At 38.0% G+C, this 22,694-nt stretch overlaps 2 protein-coding genes across 2 annotated transcripts; one reads left to right on the top strand and one right to left on the bottom strand.

The window, feature by feature from the left end:
• The first annotated feature begins 3,545 nt into the window (after positions 1-3,545).
• On the top strand, positions 3,546-4,583 carry LOC121373103. Its single transcript, XM_041499551.1, has one exon. The coding sequence runs from the start codon at positions 3,546-3,548 to the stop codon at positions 4,581-4,583; it is 1,038 nt and encodes a 345-aa protein (XP_041355485.1).
• A 6,554-nt stretch (positions 4,584-11,137) lies between these two features.
• LOC121373788 (zinc finger protein 234-like) lies at positions 11,138-21,459 on the bottom strand. Its single transcript, XM_041500547.1, has 2 exons — positions 21,369-21,459; positions 11,138-12,931 (listed from the first exon to the last, which is right to left on the bottom strand). Exon 2 carries the CDS (start codon positions 12,846-12,848, stop codon positions 11,619-11,621), a length of 1,230 nt encoding a protein of 409 aa, XP_041356481.1. The 5' UTR covers positions 12,849-12,931; positions 21,369-21,459; the 3' UTR covers positions 11,138-11,618.
• Between the last annotated feature and the right edge of the window lie 1,235 nt (positions 21,460-22,694).

The raw sequence follows: 22,694 nt of genomic DNA, 5'->3' as shown, positions 1-22,694 counted from the left end.
TGTCACGGCCCTATGAGCGAGCTCATAGTTGCATATCATAGTTGATCGGTTGGTGATTATAATCGAAGATCGATGATTAAATTCCAACCTGTTCTCCACAATATGGCGCACCCGAACCTCATTATAAAAAAACCTTAAATGACACTCTTTTTGTTATCAATAAATTTATTATTATTATTTTTGTTTAATTATTATTATTTTTTGTTCCATACGGTGGTTCCATATCTTCATTTTTCGAGAGGTATATACAGGGCTGGCCATATCCTAAAATTTTGAATTGCACGCCGGATAAGAAACTCTCAAATTATACTTGCCCACAAAACAATTAACTCGTCCCAAAACGTAAGCTGTTGAAATCAAAATTAGTCTGTACGTGGCAAACAATTTCACACCATACAAAACACTTGTAAGCCCTGTATTACTAAATATGTTTATTTCGTTTAATTTGTGATTGTAAAAAACCCCAAATGCTATCGGAATGAAGGAAAATTGGAAATGAGTTTATGATTTAAAAAAAATAAAATTAACACTTTACTTTAGAATGATCATCGAAAATATGCTACTTTGAGTTAATGATTTCACAGTGCATGACATTAATGTCGCGGGGTGGTGGGGGTTCTTCTTTTTTTTTTGGGGGGGGGGGGGGCGGTCATGACGGACGAGTGTACTAAAGAGATGTTTCAGGATGAATTGTACTTGTAGAATGCAGGACATTGCATTTCTGGACATTTAATTTTCATAATTTTCAGAAATTCCGGCGTTTGGCACTCTCGATTGAGTCCGATACACAGACTTTGATCCCATTACAAATTTCCCTGCACGTATGCCTACTCACTGTTCTTTAACATTTAGTCAATTAAATGTTAATTGCATGAGTAGAGGGAAATTAAGAAGTATTCGCACCGTCGGCAGACGGTGCTGTAGGCGTGGCCTATTGATTGACAGGAGGCGTGGTCTAATATATCACGTGGTCATATGATTGACAGATGTAGGTTAATTATGCATGACGTCATTTGATTGACAGATGTAGGTTAATGATGCATGACGTCATTTGATTGACAGTTATGATTGACAGCAGGTATGGTCGAGGTATATCAGGTGACTTATTGATTGACAGGTGGCGTTTAGCGAATAATGATTGGATGACTTAGTTTTTTTTCAATAGGAACAAGTGCATGTTTTAATGAATACAAATGTCTTTATTGAAAGTACGGCTTTTGTTAAATAGTTATTTAGTACAAATGTATAGGTTCTTGAAACCAGTTGTACGTAGTGACATTTCCTTTTGTCCTACCATAATGGGGGTGGGGTGGGGTGGGGCCCTTTCATTTAAGGTTTTTTTTGTTGTTGTTGTTGTTGTTTTTATTAAATGTTGTTTAAGAAATGAACAGTCGAGATGGACTACGAACATGTGATAGTTATGAAAGCAATTTATTTTCAACAAACTGTCGTATGTCGAAAAGTCGGTGAGCGATTCTGGCCACGAACCTCAATGAACGGGTTACTATTATACGTTAAAATTTACACTGGCTATAAAGTAAACATTTTAGTTTTGATCGAATTTCTAAGGTACGACACACATAAAGCGTACTCTGTCGCTAACAATAGATGCGGGGTCAAACGTAGCCAGGCAAATATTGAGAATACAATACGATAGCTCTGTCGCTGACAAAAAAGCAGGTCTTGTTTGTTGTAGGTGGTGTTTAAATTAGACATTTTCCTCATCCGCTCACGCCGTCAAATCGACATACCATACACTAGTCTGGTTACAACGAAATTTAATTTAGCTGACCTGAATTATTATATTTTTCGACGAAATAAATATGTCCCACCATTATTTGATATGAAAAAAAAAAGTTTTTTGTTAGTAATAATTTTTTTTTTTTAAATTGCGCCTCGTTTTTAATATGGCGATAACACTGTTTCGTGAATTATTTTTCAATTTCGTCTTGTCATAGTAAATTTCAATTGAAAATTTTACAGCGATGTAAGTTCCTATCAAATTTGTACGTGAGTGACATTAATATATATATATATATATATATATATATATATATATATATATATATATATATATATATATATATATATATATATATATATATATAAATTCAACAATTTAAATTCATCCAATCAGTATCGTTATAATTATAAGTATGATGTCATCTTATACTATAAAACCCACTGTCGACTTGGCATTGTCATTAATCGTGGCTATCATTATGAAGAAGCAGTGTTTTTATGCTTGGAAATACGTTCAAAAATCCCCCGATCATCTATCGGAGAATACTGTGAGGGAATCGCGAATGTGGTTTCAAGACCGACATCAATGTGTTCAGAATGCTAAGAGTAGTTATCAAGACGATTCGGAACAGACCAAGCGAGTGATCGTGAAGAAAATGTTGCCAATGTGTCACGTAGACGAGGTGGACTCTGTCGACATGAAACATTACATCGAATCTCTGCTGACACTGTGCTATAGCATGAATCTGGCCAAAATTATCAAGATATTGTCTACAGAGCTCTGTTTCGGGTGTATGCTTGAGGAGGAAGTCATTCACGTCTGTTGTGATAAAACTGCCACTGAAAAAAATTGAGCAGTACTATAACATGGCTTGGACCGAATTAGACGAACTGGGCGTCATTCACAAATGGCTCAAACTTGTACGTGATGATCCCTACACAAAAGACCGTGTATCTAGCAGTGTACTGTTGTCTTATCAATACCGAGACTATTTAAATACACATTTTAAGACAGATAAATGGTTGAACGCTTTGAAATCTCAAGTTTTGAAATACATACAAATGGAGCGTCTTTTTTATCTTTGTAAAAAGATGACTGTTACTATGCATAACTATGTCCTGGCAGACTGGTTATAAAATAATTTTAATAGATGGTTTGATGAGAAAGTCGAAGGTGATTGGCTAGTATTATGGTCTTGACCCTTTAAATAACCAGAATTTCATTCCACACATCATTTGTCTATCAACCTAAGCTCGACGTTTCACGCGAACACAAAAAAAAAAAAAACAGAACAGTGACAGAAGATACCATGGTTGATATTTGCACCGATTCTGTGGGTTACAGGACTAGCAGTTGTTCAGATTGGACTTTATTTGAAAAACGTTTGTCATCATTTACAGATTGGCCACCACAAATGAAACAATCTCCCATAGACATGGCTCATGCAGGTCTGGTGTATCTTAACTGTGCAGATGCGTGTTACTGTTTCAAATGCAACATCGTTCTGAAAGGCTGGGAAGTTATGGATAACCCTTGGGAAGAACACGAGAAATGGTCACCAAACTATGGCTATATTAATATGATCGGTGTGGTCAGACAGAAAAATGACAGTATCAGAAAGACATTATAGCATAATTATTATAATTACACGATTACATCGTGTACTCGTATCAGTCGATGTGTGAGCTTTACAGCATGAGACCTTTAAATAATATATGTTGAATAAATCATCATTAATTAAACATGTTTGTTCTTTTTGTATTTATTGGGAAACATTTTTTTATTTGGCACCATTTGTCTTATGGCTACTGACGAGAAACAGTCAGTGAAGGGAGATGATAGGAAAACTTTAGAACAGTATTATTTTAACCCTCGTATGCCTGGATCATTTTATGGTCCTTCTAAATTTCAAAAGTCGTTGAAGAGGCGAAGTTTATCCAACTTTAAACTCGACAAAGTGAAAAACTTTCTAAATGATCACGAGGCCTATAGTCTTCATAAACCAGTAAGACAACGATTTCGTCGTCTTAAAGTGAGAGTTAACACTGTAGATGAACAATTTGATTTAGATTTAGCCGACGTGTCTCGTTACAGCAAATGGAACGATGGTATGCGTTATCTGCTCGTCGCTAATGATATTTTGTCTAGATATGCATGGGTTGTTCCTTTAAGAAATAAAAAACCAGAGACGGTCTTAGAAGGTTTTAAATCCATGTTAAAAGATGGACTTGTTCCCAAAAAGGTACGAGTAGATAAAGGTGGTGAATTTAGAGGTGTTTTTAGAACTTATGCCGAAAAGATGAAGATTAAATTAATTGTAACACAAAACGAGAACATTAAAGCGAATTACGTTGAAAGACTCGATAGAACTCTCAAATCACTTTTGACGAGGTTCATGACACACAATAACACCAAGCGGTATCTCGAGGTGTTGCAAGACTTAATCTATAATTACAACCATACCATTCATGCGAGTTTAGGTAAATGGGCTCCAGCGGAAGTGAATCATGATAACCAGATCAAAGTTTGGCGCCATCTGTACTTAGAACCTATTATAGCACGAGTACAGGCAAACACACCATTACAAAAGTTTGTATTTAACGTGGACGATCTGGTTAGAATATCATACCTCAGGAAACCGTTCACTAAAGAACTAGATCTTCGATGGACCGAGGAATTGTTTAAAATAGTCTCGCGCATACGCCGACAGGGCATACCTATTTATCGAGTGAAAGACTTTCACGACGAATTGATTGAAGGTAGTTTCTATACAAGTGAACTGCAGAGAGTCAAGAAAGATCAAGACGTGTTGTGGAAGGTCGAAACAATACTGAAGTAGAAACGAGGTGGGAAACTGTATTATCTCGTGCGCTGGCTTGGTTGGCCATCTTCTTTTGATTCTTATGTCGAGGAAAGCGAATTGAAAAACGTGTAACAATGGAAAGATATCTTATTCTCAAAAGTACAGATTCTAAAAAAAACTATTTTCCAGACAATACTCCCCATCACTTCCAAGTGAAATTGAACCAGAGATTAACCTTCGATGGTCGTTGGGTGGTTGCACTAGCCGAACTAAATTTAGGAACAGTTGATTTACAACACATGACTGACTTCCACGTAGATGTGACTTGTAACATATGCGATAGCACACTTGTTGGCGATAGCAAGGTACCTCTACTGAGGTGTGTGGATCTACGTGATGGACCGAGGTATGCATTTCACAGGCTATGGAATATTCCTGTTATCGTGAAAGAGACACCCACTGTGGAAATCTATATCAGAGCAGGAGTGGGCACACCCGCGTCATTTCTGAAAGAGGAGACTCAGGTGTCATTACTCTTGCGTCGGTACCCCTTTTTGGATTAATACCATCATGGACTCTTCACCCATCTACATCCCCGATTATACCAAATGGAAGCAATATTTTGAAAAAAACATGGTTGGTTCAAAACACATTTCTACCACGAGAAACAGCAGAATGAACTACATCATTCCTCTGAATCACGTGACCATTTCTAACAAGAGCAATTTCACGAAATTATTACTAACAAAAACGTTTTTTTTTTCATATCAAATAATGGTGGGACATATTTATTTCGTCGAAAAATATAATAATTCAGGTCAGCTAAATTAAATTTCGTTGTAACCAGATGAGTGTATGGTATGTCGATTTGACGGCGTGAGCGGATGAGGAAAATGTCTAATTTAAACACCACCTACAGCAAACAAGACCTGCTTTTTTGTCAGCGACAGAGCTATCGTATTGTATTCTCAATATTTGCCTGGCTACGTTTGACCCCGCATCTATTGTTAGCGACAGAGTACGCTTTATGTGTGTCGTACCTTAGAAATTCGATCAAAACTAAAATGTTTACTTTATAGCCAATGTAAATTTTAACGTATAATAGTAACCCGTTCATTGAGGTTCGTGGCCAGAATCGCTCACCGACTTTTCGACATACGACAGTTTGTTGAAAATAAATTGCTTTCATAACTATCACATGTTCGTAGTCCATCTCGACTGTTCATTTCTTAAACAACATTTAATAAACAACAACAACAACAACAACAAAAAAAAACCTTAAATGAAAGGGCTAGATTTAAACGTAGAATATATAGATTAACTTGTAAATTGTACTCACACTTTCATAATATTTAAAATTAGAATTCAACAGAAAAGACCCCCCCCCCCCACCCCACCCCACCCCCATTATGGTAGGACAAAAGGAAATGTCACTACGTACAACTGGTTTCAAGAACCTATACATTTGTACTAAATAACTATTTAACAAAAGCCGTACTTTCAATAAAGACATTTGTATTCATTAAAACATGCACTTGTTCCTATTGAAAAAAAACTAAGTCATCCAATCATTATTCGCTAAACGCCACCTGTCAATCAATAAGTCACCTGATATACCTCGACCATACCTGCTGTCAATCATAACTGTCAATCAAATTACGTCATGCATAATTAACCTACATCTGTCAATCAAATGACGTCATGCATAATTAACCTACATCTGTCAATCATATGACCACGTGATATATTAGACCACGCCTCCTGTCAATCAATAGGCCACGCCTACAGCACCGTCGGCAGACGGTGCGGATACTTCTTAATTTCCCTCTACTTGCATGTATAATTAATACATCAATGTAATTGGGAAACAAACGCGAAAACTTGCAGATGGACAACCTAATTTTATCATACTAAACGCTACTATATTAGTGAAAAGCTGACCGTGAGGTGGGAATTCGCTGTCGACGCCAGTTCCCATAGATAAAGCGAAAACTAACGTGCTGGATCGTAGGGTTGCAAACAGCTTTTTCTCGGCAAATTACTTCACGGACACCAACATGAAATACCATAATTTACGAATAAAGGCCTAATTTTTTAAATGCCTTAAAAAAGGAGGGACGCTTATTCAAAGACGTGGGCCTATATCCGGTCAAATACGGTACTCTATATAATAATCAGGAGCCTGACACACACACAAACACACATTGTATGTGTATAGGGAATGGATGGAGAGAGAGAGAGAGAGAGAGAGAGAGAGAGAGAGAGAGAGAGAGAGAGAGAGAGAGAGGGGGGGGGGGGGGGGGGGTTGGGGTCAGTTATAGTTTTCTTACTTGCACAACCAATCATAGTCTGTGACCGGCCTCGCGATTCTGACCAAGCTTTGAAATGACCGACGACACTTGCTGTAGACTATGGAATTATAAAAATTGCAAGTGTAGCAAAGGGAAAAAGAAAGAAAGAAATGTTTTATTTAACGACGCACTCAACACATTTTATTTACGGTTATATGGCGTCAGACATGGTTAAGGACCACACAGATTCTAAGAGGAAACCCGCTGTCGCCACTACATGGGCTACTCTTCCGATTAGCAGCAAGGGATATTTTATTTGCGCTTTCCACAGGCAGGATAGCACAAACCATGGCCTTTGTTGAACCAGTTATGGATCACTGGTCGGTGCAAGTGGTTTACACCTACCCATTGAGCCTTGCGGAGCACTCACTCAGGGTTTGGAGTCGGTATCTGGATTAAAAATCCCATGCCTCGACTGGAATCGGAACCCAGTACCTACCAGCCTGTAGACCGATGGCCTGCCACGACGCCACCGAGGCCGGTAGGGAAAAAGAGGCAGTTTGAGCCCGTCGGACGACTGAGTTGTAAACTGTGCTCCTGTAAGCAAATATTTACTGTTTGGGGCGAGCGGACGAGTACCTTTGGCCAGCCCTGTATATAATATATAATAATTTGTTTTGTTTTGTTACAACAGGCCTAATTTTATAATTCATTAATATTCTCTTGTCATCTATTTTCTTCTAAGAGCAATAGAAAATGCAGTAAAAGTATTTTGTGTATCATATTAACCTAACCAATTACACAATGTGTGGTCGGAACGTCCCATCCAATGCACTACGACTGGAATACCAAAAGGCCGTGGTATGTGGTATCCTGTCTGCGAGATGGTGCATATAAAAGATACCTTGTTACTAATGGAAAAATGTAACGGATTTCTTTTCTAACACTATATGTCAGAATTACAAAATGTTTCACATCCAATAGCCATATTCTAATGGTGTCGTTTTTAATAAACAATTTGTTTTGTTTAACGACACCTCGAGCATATTAATGAATTAATAACAAGACTTTATTTACATTCGGGCCGTTGCACAACGGCATAAGAGGAATATATCATAAACCTTTTGTTATATACAAAATAAAACCTGCTATATTTTTCGTAATGCAAGAAAGGATATTCTATATACACTTTCCCACAGACAGGAAAACACATGCCACGGCCTTTCACCAGTTGTAGTCCACTGGCTGGAACGAGAAGAAACCAAATCAGTTTAATGGATCCACCGGTGTGGTTCGATCCTGCAACGCAAGCACCTCAAGCGGGCACTCAACCGACTAAGCTAAGTCCCGTCCCCTATCGTTAAGTAAAATAAACGTTTACACAATATGTATGTTGGACCACCACCAATAATTGTTTCGCTGCCCTGCACACAACAGTAGTCTACGTGTTGCAAATACGGCAGTCATAATAAATGGCCTCACCCGATTTGAAAAATTTGTTATTACCCCTAAATACCAGAAGCGGACTACATCTCTTCGATATTTAACGAGGAATGTTCACCTGAATATGATTAAATGATCTTAACCTGTTCGTCTCATGCACGATCAGTACATGATCGACCGCCGTCAGTGGACCCATTGGGCTATCCCTCGTTCCAGCCGATGCACTACGACTGGTATATCAAATGTCATGGTATGTACTGTCTTGTCAGACGGATGGTGTATGTGAAAGACCCCTTGCTATTAATGTAAAGATGTAGCGGGTTTCCTCTTGAAGACTACGTCAAAATTACCAAATGTTTCACACCCAATAGCCGAGTTTTAATAAATCAATATGATTTAGTGGTGTTGTTAAACACAACTAACTAAACTGGTCTTATATCAGCCATGTTTAACTCGGGACGACAGAACGGCCGTCAATGTGGTCTATTCACCTTTGAGTCTGTGTTTATTTTTAAATGTCTGATGTGGCATTCCATAGTCACACGAATCTGACCTGCTGTTCGGACCATACTCAGTGCGGACAGCTATTATCATGATGTGTGTGTGTGGGGTGGGGGGGTCGGGGGGTTGGATTGGATACATGGTGTGAAAGACTGTTTACTCAATTTGTTAAAACAATGCGGACAATCAATTGACCTAATAAAAACACATGTATTCATCATTCTATGACTGTCAAGATATCTAGTCTTGAAAACTGTGTTTTGTCTGTCAGCATCTTAAGATAGTTTGTTTTCTTTAACTACACCACTAGAGCACATTGATTTATTAATAATCACCTATTGGATGTCAAACATTTCATAATTTTGACGTATAGTCTTAGAGAAGAAACCCGCTACATTTCTTTTTCATTAATATTAAGCAGTAAGGGATATTTTATATTCCTAATCCAATAGACAGGCTAGCACATACCACGGCGTTTGATACGCCAGTCGTGGTGCACTGGCTGGAACGAGATATAGCCAAATGGTCCCACTGACGGGGATCGGCATTTTCAGATAGACTTCCCATTACCTGCTAATTACATAAACTGTCTTATTAAAGGGACTATCCTGAGTTTGCTGCCGTTGTAACATTTTTAACACCAACAGATCCTGTTTGATGACTAAAGTTAGATATTAAAGAAATGTTCCTGTTTAGAATATATCAGTATCTGTATGAACAATGTGTCACCCTCATGTTTGTATTAGCTCAAGCTCATTGGGCTATTTTTTTATTTATTTTTTGTCACAGCCAGTGAACCACGACTGGTATATCAAAGGTCATGGTATGTGCTCTCATGTATGTGGGATGGTTCATGCAAAAGATCCATTGTTACTAATGGGAAAATGTAACAGGTTTCCTTTATAAGACTATGTCGTAATTACAAATGTTTGACATCCAATAGCCGATGGTTATTAAATTAATGTGATCTAGTGGTGTCGATAAAGAAAACAACTTTAACTATCAATGTGATGACCGATACATACACACGCCTCGTTTAAAGTGTCAACTTCAGTTTCCATGTTCTACAAGCGAATACCTTCAGTAAAAGTCTGGGTAACACCTCTAAGTTAACTACGTTTTCTCTCCAGTGGTCTATTTTGGGTTGCTCCCCAAAAGGTAAAAGAGAATATTGAAGTGTGATGCTATTAGACACACACACACACACACACACAGAGAGAGAGAGAGAGAGAGAGAGAGAGAGAGAGAGAGAGAGAGAGAGAGAGAGAGAGAGAGAGAGAGAGGGGGAGGAGAGAGAGAGAGAGAGAGAGAGAGAGAGAGAGAGAGAGAGAGAGAGAGAGAGAGAGAGAGAGAGAGAGACACACACACACACACACTATTCATTCTGATTTGTATGTTACCAACAATGTTTCAGCATCATTCTTTAAAATAAAACTGGATTCGGAGTAAAAAAAGAAAAAAAGAAAAAGAAAATACAAAACAAAAACAACAAACCCCACAACAACAATATCGAACTTAATTTTGCCCACAAACCACTTTCAAATTGAAACTATCTCCAAGTCTGATAGCCTCTCAGTCAACCAATAGGGCCCGCTGTAGTCCAAATTTCACGTTTTGTACAAATGAACAGCTGAGTGGTTCAATAAAACAATTACAATCAGATATTTTATAAATATTAATATTATTATTAACAACAGAAGATAAATCATTCTTTTGGAATATTTTTAAGCGTTTCTCACTAACATGTTCCGACGTAACATGCTGATTCTATCAAATTTGTGTGTCTTTTTATTGGTATGAATCGACTTATGGTACATTTGAAGGGCTTATCAACAGTACGAGTCAACACATTATTTTCTGAAAATGGAAATGTTTAAAACAAGCTCTGCACATCCCACATTTGAAACAGCTACCATCAGTATGAATCAACATAATGTTTATAGCTCTACAGTTGGGAATACATTTGCCATATTCCAGATATGACACTTTCCTCACAAGTAGGCAAGACAAGACAAGGAAATGCAAGACTTTCCTCACAAGTAGGCAAGACAAGACAAGTAAATGCAAGACTTTCCTCACAAGTAGGCAAGACAAGACAAAGAAATGCAAGACTTTCCTCACAAGTAGACAAGACAAGACAAGATAAGACAAGGAAATGCAAGACTTTCCTCACAAGTAGACAAGACAAGACAAGACACGATAAGACAAGGAAATGCAAGACTTTCCTCACAAGTAGACAAGACAAGACAAGACACGATAAGACAAGGAAATGCAAGACTTTCCTCACAAGTAGGCAAGACAAGACAAGCAAATGCAAGACTTTCCTGACAAGTAGACAAGACAAGACAAGACAAGGAAATGCAAGACTTTTATTCTCCCAAAACTGCCCTGTATGCAATACACAGAAGACACAGATATATACAATTAATTAATAAAATGTTTTCTGTAATGGAGCTGGAAATACATTTTAATATAATATAATTCTGGAAAAGTCTATTAGACAGTCAACGTATCGGCTTTGAAAATCTGGTAGGCAGGAGATTGTGGTCGCCGAAAGTCTAAAACACACCTACTACTGCAAATGTCGAGTCCTGAATTTTCACTGCTTAAAAGCAATTCTGCAACTAAACAATTAAAATATTGCTCACCAGTATGATTTAACATGCTTGTTGTTTGTTTTGTTTGTTTAACGAAACCATTTCCCGATAAATCTGAGTTGTTTGAGGTTTTTGTTTTAGTATTATCTTATTTATTTTTATTTGGGGGGGGGGGGGGGGGGGGGGGGGGAGGGGATTTATTTTTATATATATTTTATTGTACATTTCACATTGTAAGGTTACTCGCCAGTATGAACCGACATATGGTATTTCAAGCTGGATCTCTGTGTAAAACTGTTTGTGCACACTGCGCATTTGAAAGGTTTCTCGGCAGCATGAATCAACATATGTCGTTTCAAGTTGGATTGATACACAAAACATTTTGTGCACACTGCACATTTGAAAGGTTTCTCACCAGTATGAATCAACATATGTTGTTTCAAGTTGGAATCACGCAAAAAACATTTTGTGCACACTTCACATTTGAAAGGTTTCTCGCCAGTATGAATCAGCATATGCTGTTTCAACCATGAACTCTGTTTAAAACATTTTTGGCACATTTCACATTTGAAAGGTTTCTCGCCAGTATGAATCAACATATCTTGTTTGAAGTTGGAACCATGCATAAAAACGTTTGTGCACCCTTCACATTTGAAAGGTTTGTCCTCATTATGAATCAAAAGATGCTGTTTCAAGAAGGAATTATGTGCAAAACATTTTTTGCATACTGCACATTTGAAAGGTGTCTGATCAGTATGAAACAGCATATGTTGTTTCAAGTTGGAACTCTGCCTAAACGATGTTGTGCACAATTCACATTTGAAAGGTTTCTCGCCAGTATGAATCAACATGTGTTGTTTTAAGTGGGAATAATGCGTGAACCATTTCATGCACACTTCACATTTGAAAGGTTTCTCCCTAGTATGAATCCGCAGATGTTCCTTCAAGTGGGACCTCTTCGTAAAACATTTCGTGCACAATTCACATTTGAAAGGTTTCTCCCTAGTATGGATCCGTAGATGTTCCTTCAAGTGGGACCTCTTCGTAAAACATTTCGTGCACACTTCACATTTGAAAGGTTTCTCCCTAGTATGGATCCGCAGATGTTCCTTCAAGTGGGACCTGTACGTAAAACATTTCGTGCACACTTCACATTTGAAATTCTTCTTGTCTGTATGAATCAACATATGCTGTTTTAGGTAAGACCACAAGGGGAAACATTCCAAGCATGTCATACATCTGAAAGGTTTGTCTCCACTGTGGATCGTCATGTGTGTCTTAATGTTACTTTTGGTTGAGAAGTCCTTTAAGCACATTCCACACATGAAAGGTTTTTCACCTGTATGAACACGCATATGTGTTTCTAGATGAGACTTGGCTTTACAACTCTTTGAGCAGACTTCACACCGAAAACATGATTTATCACCAAGCGACATGTTGTTTTTCAGATGCAGGTCTTCAGTTGACATTTTCCACACTACAAATTGTTCCCAGTAAACATCTGACTTACCTCCAAAGCTGTAATACTAGTATGTATACATTACAGCTAGCACTGAAATAGAAAATCACAAATGAATCAACAAAACAGAAACTAAGGACACATACTAATATACTTGAGTTGGTGGCACATTGGTTGACGTCATGCACCTTAAATCTGACAGGTGCACATTGTCTGACGTCATGCACCTTAAATCTGACAGGCGCACATTGTTTGACGTTGTTTGACGTCATGCACTTTAAATCCGACAGGTGCACACTGGCGTTGGTGAAAAAGTTTTCACGCCAAACACCTTCAGTATGACAAGTGCACACTGGCGTTGGCGATGCAGTTTTCACGCCAAACACCTTCAGTCCGACAGGTGTACACTGGCGTTGGTGACACAGTTTTCACGTCAAACACCTTTAGTCTGAGAGGTGCACACTGGCGTTGGTGATGCAGTATTCACGCCAATCACCTTCAGCGTGACTGGTGTACACTGGCGTTGGTGGCAGTTTTCACGCCAAACACCTTCAGTCTGACAGGTGCACACTGGCGTTGGTGATGCAGTGTTCCCGCCAATCACCTTTAGTCTGACAGGTGCACACTAGCGTTGGTGGCACAGTTTTCACGCCAAACACCTTCAGTCTGACAGGTGCACACTGGCGTTGGTGATGCAGTGTTCACGCCAATCACCTTCAGTCTAACAGTCAAACGTTTGTTTTGTTAAACAACACCTCTAAAGCACATTGATTAATTAATCATCGGCTATTGGATTTCCTACAGCTGGTAGTTCTGACATAAAGTCTTAGAGATGAACTTGCTACATTTTGTTTTTGCATTAGTAGCAAGGAATCTTTTATATGCACATACAGGAAAGCATATACCACGGCAGTTGACCAGTTGTGATGCACTGGTCGGAATAGATAATAAACCAATGAGGTGAACTGACCCACCAAAGTGATTAAATGAATGAATGAATGAATGTTTAACGACACCCCAGCACGAAACATACATCGGCTATTGGGTTTCAAACTATGGTAATGGAAACAAATAAGGTGATGATCAACATCAATAGACAAATTCAAGATATAAATAAAAACTGTAAAGAACCGTGCAAAAATACAAATACAAATATCACAGATGATACTGACTTTTACTCTAAACTTCAATTTGTGCTGTATTGGCCATTCTCAAAGATAATGTTACACCCCTGCACCACGGTGAGGTTACAGCACGCGCAGGGGCCAAAGTGATTAGGTCAACCAACTGAGCTAAACCCTGACCCTTTCACTGTGACAGGGGCACACTAGCGTTGGTCGCAATTTTCAAATCTGTTGATCATCACTTAATGTTTTGCATTAACCAGTAAAACACCCAATAGCCGAATAGTATTTTTCGTGATGGGGTGTAGTAAAACATCTATTCCATTCTAGTTTTAAACCATGCACCTTCAATCTGACGATGATGGCGCCAAGACTACTACAGATTTTGCATGAGGAGTATGCTAAACACGTATCCGTTTGGCTCTAACAAAAGCAATCTTTCCACCACTGATGATGAAATCACATAAAACACTTATACCATTCTTCTAGAACCAATTTTCAAGGCAGCAACACTTAATCCAATTCTTCTAGAGCAGACGTTATGCCTCGTGGTCGTGAATAAAAAACATTTCTGACTTTCCAAGACCGGCCTTTTCGAATGTCATAGGTTCGGGACAAGAGTCGGTGGGTTCACATTCTAAAGTTCTCCGTGACGATCAATTATAAAAATCCATAATCGTTTGAGTGGGAAAAATGCTATCTGTAATTATTCCTGTAATTTAGTGTAATCAATGTATGAGATATTTTTCAGATCACATACTTTCAGAATTTTATGATTTTGTCAATTAAAATCGAGGTTACGAAACTACAGTTTGCATTCATAGTCATCATACAAAAAATTCCAACGTTCAGAAAACAAACCAGGATAAGTATTAAGTTGTTTTTTTTTTGTTGTTGTTGTTGTTTTTTGTTTTTTTTTTGGGGGGGGTTGGGGGTTTTTTTTAGGGGGGGGGTTATCACGCAATCACTGTATACATTGGTAACATATATGATGACTAGATAATGTTTTATATTTTCGGTCACTGACCATAAAGATAGGTCATGTGACATAAGCCCGATTCGACTCGAGTATTTCAGAGTAGATTTTGAATAAACATACTCTTTAAATAATTTCTTTAAGTACAGGGTTGATAATAATAATACAGCGACTTGCGATACCAAAGTTTTTCGGAATGTATATAATATATAATAATTAGGTGGGGTTTTTTTTTTTACAACCTAATTTTATTATTCATTAATAATTATTCTCTTTATCATCTATTTTTTTCTAAGCAAATGAAAAATGCAGTAAAACTATTTCGTGTATCATAAATATCTTATACAATCGTTATTTCTCGTTCCAGCCAGTGCCCGATGACTGGTATATCAAAGGTCATGGTATGTGTTGCCCTGTCTGTGTGTAGGTGCATATAAAAGGTCCCTTGCGACTAATGCAACAACATAGCAGGTTTCTTTTCTAAGACTATGTGTCAGAATTACCAAATGTTTGACATCCAATATGGTGTTGGTTAAGAAATGAATGTGCTCTGGTGGTATCGTTGAACAAAACAAAGTAAACTGGTCTTATATCAGCCATGTTTAACTCGGGATGATAGAACTTAGAATCCTCTGTTGATTTTAAATGTCTGATGTTGCATTCCACTCTGTCCAAATCAGTGTTTCATTTCGGTTATCAGTATAGCAGTATAGCCCGAAAGTAAATATCAGTTGGTGTATAAAATGATAAAACCACATATCATTATTAATTTACCCCTCCCCTCTTCCCCCCCCCCCCCACCCCCAATAAAAATGCCATCTTGCATCTTCAAATATGTGTTGATTTTCAAATATTTGATATTACAAATTAACTCTCATTTCCACTCAGTAATTCAGACCTATTCAGCTTTTCACATCGCACTATACATTTTTCATCATACCCACCAGGCCCCGTGCTTATAAACCTTAAAGTCCAGACTTTAACGTCATGGCAACGCCATTCAAATAGCATTACGTTAAAGTCTGGACTTTATTAAAGTCTAGACTTTAAGTTTTATAAGCCCGGGCCCAGATACTGCATCATTGTTTTGTGTTTGTAATCGCAAAATACAACGAAGTGTGCTAACAAACTGAATCAAACTACACAGAAATAGCCATGTCAATTCAAAGGAAATGGATATGGACATACTATTTTGATATGCTGTTCGGACTATGTATTAAAATGCGGACCTCTGATATCATAAGCATATGGGACGGCATTTCGAGGGTGGGGGACTGTCCTGATGCATGGAATTGCATTTCAGGACATCACGTTTTTATAATTATGTTATGGTTCCCATGTTTTAAGTAGCCTTCCTTCCCATCACTTGCTAATGACATAATCTGCCTGAACGAAAGCACGTGTTGCAGGGGCGTAGCGTGATCTGGACCGGGGGTGGGGGGTGTGGGGTGGTTGGGTTTGAATATGAACCAAGTGGACCTTTTTCTATTGTTTTTGCACCACCAGAAACTCCATATGTATAAACCTGTATGTTTAGTTCTGAAAGCGGACCATTTGCTTCAGTCGTCCGACCCCCCTCCCCCCCCCCCCCCAGCCTACGCCCCTGTGTTGTTGCTGCATGCTGCAATGTGCTTCAAAGTTAGGCATAAGCTGGTCAGTAGATTTCATTATTGTTTAAAGTATAACTGTTACCACGGCAGGCACATAACAGGCACCACGGCGTAAACAAGTAAGCATTGGGGTGGGGGATGGGGTGAGGGTGACAGATCGAAGGAAGAAAGCAAAGTTAATAAGAGGTTTGAGGGTATACTACCCTGTACAATTTTCAAAACTAGATGTCCTGAAATGCAATTTCCTGCATTCTACAAGTAAAATTATTCTCTGCCTTAAAGGCGCTCAATCACGGATTACACTATTGTTATAATTATAATTATTATTATTATTATTATTATTAGAAAAAGTATTAAGTTTTTAGTTTTGTTGTTAGTTTGTATACTGTTCGCAGTTAATTTCTCTTTAAGATAATCTACGTCAGCAACTGGTGATTTGTAATTTTTATTTATTTATTTATTATAATTTTTTGTTTTGTTAGTACTGTAGGGGCAATATTACGATTCATATACCTCCCCCGCCTCCCCTGTTCAGTAAACGCACTGTTCGTACAGTACTTAGTATGTATTCCTCCTGTTCCAGATAGTTCGGTAATATGGATCAATCAAATATTTATTTATCGCCTATAAAAAAATTTGCTGTGAATATAGCCAGCCCTCATTAGCGGAGGCTATATACACGGCCGTCGTATATATAGTCACATCGTATATAAACACCGGCTAGTTCAGAGTAGTGTTTTCCCCAGCTTGTTTTAGCATGGTGCAGCACCATGCCTCAATAGTCTAGCACCATCTTGCCTTAATCAACGCCATGCTGCCCTGAGATTAAATAAGCCTTTTTCACTAATTAATTCTAAAACTGCCCTTATAAAACACCCAAAAATTTATTATTAATTAATAAAACATGCCTTTTATATCTTTTGCCATTCATTTATTAAACCAAACGCATACATTACTTTAATGTTTATTTTAATAAATTTTTGTGTATTTTTAATGAAAAAACCATTACCCAGAAAATAGTGAAAATGCCCCAAAAGTGTTTGGTCTACCATGCTTTGCCTAATTTCTAGGTAAATCACTACAGAGTATTCTTTTAAAATGTAATAATTCCTATTGCATATTTTGCATACAATGAATTCGACAAGATGGAAACTGAAGGCGTTTGTGATCCAGATGTTTAAAGTTTTTTGCGTACGACTAACGATAAATTTACCTATAGATGCAAAGGCCCAACTAGTCGGGATTGTCGACGTTTAACATGCTTCTGTTACTAAAATAAATTAATGTATTTATAAGCTCATTATCACTTAGTACATGTTTTTATTGATTTTTAATCACTTATTTTCATTGTTATTTTTTTCTATTTACCCTACATCACAGAGGACGGTAAAGCGTTCTCGTTTTACACGAGCTTGGTAAATCGTTTTGACACTGCGGTTATTCGGGGGATGCCCGTCACATGACTCAAAATAATACGTCACACCTCTGCTCTCCAAATAGCCGTTATTTTTCGCTTAATTATGGACGTTGACATAATTCAATTATCTTGATAAAATATCAATAATAAGTAGAATATACTCGTTAAGTACTTTTAGGTGCAAATCAAATGTATATATTGTCATATAATACTTTGTTGGTTCAATAATTAGGTCAGCCATCCGTGACAGCGCCTTTCATTGTAAAATCCAAGTCTAAAGTAAACATTATAATATTATATGGTCTCATGCTACACTTTTAAAAATCAAAGGATCTGAATGATCTTTCCTGTAACTTTACAAATCAATAATCCGATTTACAGAATGCAGGGCTAGAAATTAAAAAATAAAAAACCTACATGCACCAGGTGCATGCTGAAAACAAACCTACATGCACCAGGTGCATGCTGAAAACAAACCTACATGCACCAGGTGCATGCTGAAAACAAACCTACATGCACCAGGTGCATGCTGAAAAAAAAGTTACATGCACCAGGTGCATGATGAAAACAAAGTTACATGCACCAGGTGCATGCTGAAAACAAACCTACATGCACCAGGTGCATGATGAAAACAAAGTTACATGCACCAGGTGCATGCTGAAAACAAACCTACATGCACCAGGTGCATGCTGAAAACAAACCTACATGCACCAGGTGCATGCTGAAAAAAAAGTTACATGCACCAGGTGCATGATGAAAACAAAGTTACATGCACCAGGTGCATGCTGAAAACAAACCTACATGCACCAGGTGCATGCTGAAAACAAACCTACATGCACCAGGTGCATGATGAAAACAAAGTTACATGCACCAGGTGCATGCTGAAAACAAACCTACATGCACCAGGTGCATGCTGAAAACAAACCTACATTCACCAGGTGCATGCTGAAAACAAACCTACATGCACCAGGTGCATGATGAAAACAAACCTACATGCACGGTTCCGCATCAACATCCGATTGTTGTCGTTTGCAGGTGCATGCTGAAAACAAAGTTACATGCACCAGGTGCATGATGAAAACAAACCTACATGCACCAGGTGCATGATGAAAACAAACCTACATGCACCAGGTGCATGCTGAAAAAAAAGTTACATGCACCATTAAAATTCTGCATGCACCAAAAATAAGGCAACTTCGTTTTTTTTATACGAAGCTATTCGGAATTATTCGGCAGTACCTATATTTATTTATTAACAGTACCGGAACGTTATACAACTGCGTTTATTACGGATTCTTGATCAAATTTGAAAATTTCACCCAACGTAAACGCCTTACAGAAATCTATAGTAGGCCTATTACAAAAACGTACGAATATTTGTGTTTTGTAATAAAGGGACACGCCCTAGTTACGGCTAGTTGTTAACCATTACGGCGTTGTTTTTTGTTATTAAACCCATTTTTTTCACAAATAAAATTGCACTTAACATACATTTCATTATTTAGAAAACACATTTCCATTCACCTGAAGTGCTTTTTGGTAATCCTGGTAATCCTGATGTTTGTAAAACCACGAAATGCATTTTTTGTATTTCTTAAAAAGCCGTGTGCACTCGAGAAAAAACCGTTAAGCAAGCGAGGTCCAATCTATTTTTAGAGGGAATCTTCCTGTGTAAACGTCACAGACGTTGGTATACCACGTGACCGTTATCATTTTGGTTCGGTTTGTTTTCTCGTGCACGGTTCGCGCAATCAACATCCGATTTGTTGTCGTTTGCTTGTTCATTTGTGAGATTTTTCTTCACAGTTCGTGAACATTTTCAGTAACAATAAAGTTCAGACAAGTAAGTATCTCAATACAAAACGTTACAAACCCTTAAAACCAATAAATTTGCTAAGTCTTACGATATCTGGAGAGGGGATACAACCAGGACAGAACAGTTGGAACATGTCCAGGAGAGGTGAAAGGAACGCACCCCAAGTCTGTGCGCACTCTGTGAAATTTGTCGTGACGTAAGCATTGTTGTGCTTCGAGCGACATCTACCGGTGACATCAGAATACTAACTTTCAAAATTATTTCAAGCAATTGGGACATGGGGATTCCCATGGTATTTATCGATATAAAACCTGCTTTTTCACTCCATTTGATAAAAACGTGATCTAAGTGTGTTACAGGTTTGTAGATTAACCAAATTATAATTTATTTTTGCAAGATGGAACTAGGGCGTGCGGCTTTAAGCAAGTTATCAACTTTTTTAACTCGATAAGATCTGTTGGTATAATATAAATTAGCCTACAGAATTCGACGAGAAGTTGCGATTGAAATAATCACTGGCTGACTTCGAGTCAACTACGCGAGTAACGCACCTGCAAGTTCGCAACCATCTGATTAAGTGCCCATATCTGAGGTCGAAAATGTTCAAGGCAGTTACTATACTTTGTATTGATCACAGATCTGGCGGAGTTCAATTTGTCAGTGACAACAACAACCGTGTTATGCGCGTGGATACCCCAAAGTCGGTCTCGAGCACCTTCCCCAATACCGTTCACGGATATAACCGAGATATTGCCGGCAATTTTCGCAAATATATTTCACGGAAATGACCGAAAGGGCGCCATTGTTGTAAGTAGGATTATGGGATTCAAAATGGATGCGCCCATAAGATAGAAGTTATCGTTTTCATGTGGCGAACAGATTACGAAATGCATACGCAAAATTCAACAACTTGAGTCTGAATCTGGTAGACAACAGGATACTAGTATACGCAATACACAGTACTTGAAAAATATTAGCATGCACCGCGTGCACCCAGTTTTAAAGGTTACATGCACACGCAAAAATCAGCATGCACCGGTGCATGTACTAACACTGCATTTCGAGCCCTGGAATGGCTGATTAAAGTGCTAACAGTGTGCTAGGAGATGTTAGTATAAGAAATGCAGAGACCGAGAATAAAATTAAGAAACCAAATATAAGTAGAAAAAGGTTGTGGTATGTGCTATCTTGTCAGTCGGATGGTGTATATGAAATACCCCTTGCTATTAATGGAAATATCTAGCAGGTTTTCTCTTGAAGACTACATGTGAAAATTATCAAATTCACACCCAACAGCCGAGTATTAATAAATCAATATGATCTAGTGGTGTCGTTAAACACAACTAACTAACCTGGTCTTAAATCAGCCATGTTTAACTCGAGACGACAGAACAGCCGTCGATGCGGTCTGTTCACCTTAAGAGTCTGTCTTCATTTTTAAATGTCTGCTGTGGCATTCCTCTCAGTCCGAATCAGTGTTTCATTTCGGTTATCAGTATACAAGTATAGCCGAAAGTAAATAACATGATAAAAAAAAAAAAAAAACCTCATGCGGATATATAATCATAAATTTTTCTGCGTACTCACCTGATACTGAATCGTTATTTTGAGTTGATAATCGCACAATACAACAAATTATATTAATAAATTGAATCCACCAACACAAAAATAATCCGCGCGTCAACACAAAGAAAGCGGAAATAGACAGACTAATCTGACCCTCTGTTCGGACCATAATCAGTGCGGACAGCTATTATTCATGCGTTGGGTGAAGGTGGTGGTTGTGGTCGGGGGGGGGGGGGGGGGGGGGGGGGGCACGTGGTGTTAGATAATATTCAATCAATCCGTGAAAAAGAATGCAGGCAATCAATTCCCTCACCCCCCGCCCCCATCAAAAACACCAAAAAAACAACAACAAAAAACATTCGTGACTGTCAAGACATCCAGCCTTGAAAATTTTGTTTTGGGTTTCTCAGCATCTTCAAATAAAGTTTGTTTTATTCAACGATAAAACTAGAGCACATTGATTTATTAATCATCAGCTATTGGATGTCAAACATTTGATAATTATGACGTATAGTCTCAGAGAGGAAACCCGATACATTATTTTTTTCATTAATACTAAGCAATAAGGGATATTTTATAGTCATCATCCAATAAACAGGATAGCACATACCACGGCGTTTGATATCCCAGTAGTGGTGCACTGGCTGGAACGAGAAATAGCCAAATGGCCCACTGACGGGGATCGGCATCTTCAGATAAGATCCCATTATCTGCTAATTACATGAATTGTCTTATTAAAGGCAATGTCCTGAGTTTGCTGCCGTTGTAACATTTTTACCACCAACAGATCCTGTTTGATGGTTAAAATTAGATACTAAAGAAATGTTCCTGTTTTGAATATCAGTATCTGTTTAAACAATGTGTTTGTTGTCATCCTACTGTTTTAGGACCACCAACCTAATAGAAATATATTTCCATAATTTTCTGATATTTTAATTTTTATGCACGCAAACGCCCTTTGTAAAACCAATCTGATTAAAATTAGCTCTACTGGGTCTACCAGTAGATCTAACAGCATTTTGTGGACTCCCATGTCCAAGTGACATTTCATTTATAAATAACAATTTAGATATCGACCAATTACAGTTCGCCTTTTATAGCGTTATTCGGGAGCATACAAATTAAAAAAATATCGGGCGAGACTATTTATGCAATAGGCGAACTTGTTGGTCTATTTCAACATTGAAAAAATAGGGGGAAAAGTGCAGTAATAAACTCTGGATTGTATATTAGTATAAACAGATTTTATGGCTATACCATCACAGGTGGTTTTTTCGTCTTGAAACGAATTTTATATAAAATTTTATACTGCAATTAGTTTCCGGCATACTTCGTAATTCACCCGAA

This window comes from Gigantopelta aegis, chromosome 5, assembly GCF_016097555.1.
Source record: "Gigantopelta aegis isolate Gae_Host chromosome 5, Gae_host_genome, whole genome shotgun sequence".
NCBI classification, from domain to species: domain Eukaryota; kingdom Metazoa; phylum Mollusca; class Gastropoda; order Neomphalida; family Peltospiridae; genus Gigantopelta; species Gigantopelta aegis.
Note: the sequence above shows the minus strand (reverse complement) of the source record. Positions and strands in the feature narration are given on the sequence as shown.